Consider the following 4100-nt stretch of genomic DNA (forward strand, 5'->3'; position numbering starts at 1 on the left):
ACCTTGGCGGGTCTTTTCCTCCTCCTTTCCCTTTTAAGGCAGCATTTTCCTCCCTCCCAGCCATACCAAAGAAAGGAAACAACTTGAAAGTGACAATTTTCAGCTATTTATCGCTTAGAAAGCACGGCAGCGAGTTTGGAGAAAATGTGCATAATTTTCCAACAATAGCCCCATTTGACTTTTGTCAAAGTAATTTAATAACTTAACCATCACTGCTGGCACCACGCTGGTTCCTGGCCTTAGCACCCAGGCTAATGGGACTCGAAATGGGAAATCTTTTCAAATCATCATTGCAAGTGACTCATTACAAGGCAGATTCCAGGTAAATCTTTGTGCGAGGTGATATGTGACTCAGAGGCGCAAAGTAAAAGGTAGTTATTGCTCTTTGTAAGAGGGCCTGAGAGGAAACAATGTAGTTTTGAGATTAGAGACGGATCTCTTGACATGCTCTCGAGCTTTACGCTCCAAGCCTCCTCTCTTGTTCTGCTGCTGGGGTGGGCTACAGAGCTGAGGAAAGGTGTAAGCAGGAGGGATGAAATCTCACAGGCGCAGAAGTGCCGGGGTGGTATTACGCACGAGATGGCCACTGGCTCCAGGGTCACATTTGGGGATGCTCAGGAAATAGCTTGGGGTGAGGGGGCCATGTGGTCAGCCAGGGGAGGGGGGAGGACTTGACATGGAGGTTATGGTGTAGACCATAGATTGAGCATCTGGAGGGGGTGCGCCGGAGCCTAGAGCTTGGTTGTGCCTGGGACGAGCCACTGTTGGATGTCTTGGGGTGGCATTCAGAGTAGCATCGAGTGGCAGTCGGGGAGAGTTCGGCCAAACGTGCCGTAAACCTCCTCCCTGGGTGGGGGACGGGACACCTCGTTGCTTGATTGCGAGTAGGTAAAGGTTGGAGAAGGCTGAGATTCCTGATGAGCATGGCACGTTTTCACAACAAGGAAGGATGGATGAGCTCCGACGTACAGCTCTTGGGACACAGTTCCTCTGTGCCACTCATCTTGCCGGCGTTTGAAAGATGTCCATGCTGCTATGGAGAGTGAGAACTCAAGGGATGCACAGGAGGAAGCCTTTGGGCATAAGCATGAGAGCCGTGCCCAGCGGGGACGTGCTGAGATGGGACCATGGAAGTCTCCCGGTGCTCCTGGCGCTGGACGTGTTTGTCTGGCGAAGGCTTGGAGGGAACGATCCTCTCCCCAGCCGTAGAAACAATCTCTCGGCAGCACCTTCACCTGCGGTGGCGCCTGGTCGCTTGTGCTTTCAGCTCACTTCAAGCCGTTGGTGGCAGATTTGAAAATGATCCTTTCCATGTAATAATTAACCTGTCCCGCAGCACTGCCAGCGCTTTGCTTTCGCTGACCCTGACCTCCTTTCTTCTGCCACTGGCGGCTTAAATAACAACAAACACGCGCGGTGTTTTGGGATGGTCCCCAGCTGCCCCGGGGGTGGCAGAGCCAGGGACACGGGCGACGTAAGTCAGTGAGCAGGGTGCCAGCGAGGTACTTGGCCCCGGGGGAGCAGAGCTGATCCAGAGCCATGGGTGAGAGGGTGAGGAGGGAGCAGGTTCTGTCCCGCAGATCCAGCCAGCAGCCAGGGTTTTCCCTTGAAATTCAGCTTCCCAGTCGCTTGGTCTCCAGGCTTTTGGGCGTGTGGTTTTGCCTTTGGGTGGGGGTTAACAACAGACATCGTGCTGGGCAAGCAGAGGTCCCCAGAGCATCCCTTTGCTTAGTAGGCGCTGGATCTGGGGATCCCGGCACAGCTCTCCCAGCTCCGGGATCATCTCCCCCTTGGAGGAACGAGGGCGTTCTCCTCCCATGGGAGGGGGCGGAGGCAGCGATATGGGAAGCGAGAATCTTGGGCTGATCCTTATTTTTATTTCTTCCCTTTTCTCAGCTGCAGTAAATAACAGCTCCGACACCGAGAGCATTCCCTCGCCGAGGCCTGAAGCCAAAGAAGGAGGCGAAACCGGGGCCAAGGCACCACCCGGGCCAGGAGGTGACTCCAGCGCAGAACCAGCAGTCAAGTTGGAAGAGGCTCCAACACCCCCCGACGCTCCCACTGCTCCCCCCGCCAACCCCGTTCCTGCCACCAGCCCTCCGCCGGAGGCAGCTCCCGAGCCGCCCAGCAGCGAGGAGAAGGTGCAGGAGGACCTCGTGGTGGACGTGGTGAAAACGGAAGAGCCGGAGGAGAAGGTGAGCGAAGAGCCCTGCAAGAGCGAGGTGAAGAAGGAGGAGAGCGAAGACAGCCAGGAAAAGGACAAAGGGAATGACAAGAAGGCGGAAAGTGGCGTCAGCAGCGGAGGGACAGCGGGGACAGAAGGGACGCCCAAGGCCGAGAAGAAGGAGAGTCATAAAGGCAGTAAAGGCCCCGGGGTGAACCCTGACAGTGACTCCAGCGCGACCTGCAGCGCAGACGAGATGGATGAGCAGGATGCTGTGGACAAGAGCAGGTAGGAGCGGGGAGAGAGGTGGACGAGTGCGCGGCCCGAGGGCCAGATGAGCATCTCCGTTGTGTGCCACAGTGCCCATGTGTGCTCTCGTGAGCTCCTTCTTGGGAATAGCACCGCTTGGGCGCTCCCCCAGGCAAAGGGATGTGCCCGGCTGTGTCCCCACATGGTCGTGACCCTTTGGCCATCGCTTGCAGAGGGGCCATGACACAACGGGCAGTGCGATGTCCCAACATATGGGTGCTACTGGGCAATGACCATGGGTAGGTGTTGGGTGCAGAGCCGCTGCGTCTGCTGGCCACAGCCCATCTGGGTGATGCAATGGAGCAGGACGTGCCCTTGGGGACACGGGGTTGTGCAGAGGTGCAGGCTGGTTTGGCAGCATCTTGGGTTGGGAGCAATTTCTGTCTGAGTTGGTGCTGGCAGGAGAGAAGTCATGTCAGGGACATGTTCCCAGTGGTGAGTTGCTCCCTCGGCAGAGGTGCTGCTTGGATCTGTAGGGGTGAACTATCTGTCCTGGCCAGAAAAGGAGCAGAATGGTGTGGGATGTGTGAGCTTTCCTGCGGCAACACCACCAGGTCTTCACCTGAGCTGCTGTGGTCCTGAGCCCTTCACTTGGCCAAGGGTGCCTCTGACCTTTTGTGGGTGCCTCCGGGGACAGGGAGGGGAAACACTGGCCTCTTTGGAGCAGAAACGTCCCGCTCCCCTCCCAGCTCTTCCCACAGAGCCCTCCGTACCCAAGAGCCTCACAAATGGGACAGGGTTTTCTGTTTTTTAAAGAGTATATAGCATCTTTGTAGCGCTGATTTCTCTAATGGCTCCTGCTTCCATCCACACTGGCTCCTGGGTCAGGAGGGACCTCTGAGTCCACCCTGCCATTGCACATAGGGATGGCAGTCCCTCCACCGCTCCTTGCTTTGGAGCTGGGCTGGGATGAGAGGCTGACACCCAGCATCCTGCATCCCACATCCCACATGCCTCCCATGGCCTTGCAGGGGGCAGTTTGGCAGCAAAACGGGTGCTGCCGGCCCAGGCGGGCTGTATGCAGCGCTGTGGATGGGGCTGTTTAAAAAACCCAACCGAGCAAAGGAGTGGGACGAGGCGGTAGGGAGCCATCGTGCGTCTCCACCACCCCTGACGGCCTCCGCACTTTCCCTGTGATGGATGCAGGAGCCAATGGGTTGAGCGCTGCTCATGCGGGAGCATCCTCCGCGCTGCCCAGCCGCCCCGGGGGAGCAGCCTCTCTCCCTGCCGAGCAGCTGGAAGCGGCGCTGACGATGCCGAGGGGTGGTGCGGATAATGTTGGCCCCCGGCCCCGTGGCGGGGCTGAGGCCTCTTGGCTGCCGTGCTCCTCTCCAGCAGTGGATGGAGTCCAGCACCACCCCTCCCCACCCTCTCCTCTTTCCCAGATGGGAGAAAACCTCCCAGTAAGGGAGAGCGAGGCCAGCGGGGCTGCACTCCTCGAGTTTAACATTAACCCAACCGAAAACAGGAGAGCGGCGGCTTGTACCGACTTCCCAGCAGCGAAGGAGCAAGTCGTCTTGGGAACAACTTCTTCATCCCCGTCTCCTTGCTGAGTCAGCGCCTATCTTGCTTGTCAAACAGTTACCAGCTTCCAGGAATATTAAACATTAAACAGGGCTCCCGCAGC

The 4100-nt window shown here is 57.7% G+C and overlaps 1 protein-coding gene across 1 annotated transcript in view; it reads left to right on the forward strand.

The window, feature by feature from the left end:
* The window catches only part of NCOR2 (nuclear receptor corepressor 2), a 194166-nt gene that overhangs the window by 146024 nt on the left and 44042 nt on the right, over positions 1 to 4100 (forward strand). Inside the window, exon 19 of the mRNA XM_009880331.1 lies at positions 1897 to 2452. Within this exon, the coding sequence (XP_009878633.1) occupies positions 1897 to 2452 (556 nt within the window). The remainder of the gene's footprint in view (positions 1 to 1896; positions 2453 to 4100) is intronic.

The sequence above is a fragment of the Charadrius vociferus genome, unplaced genomic scaffold, assembly GCF_000708025.1.
Source record: "Charadrius vociferus isolate BGI_N301 unplaced genomic scaffold, ASM70802v2 scaffold332, whole genome shotgun sequence".
Taxonomy (NCBI): Eukaryota; Metazoa; Chordata; class Aves; order Charadriiformes; family Charadriidae; genus Charadrius; species Charadrius vociferus.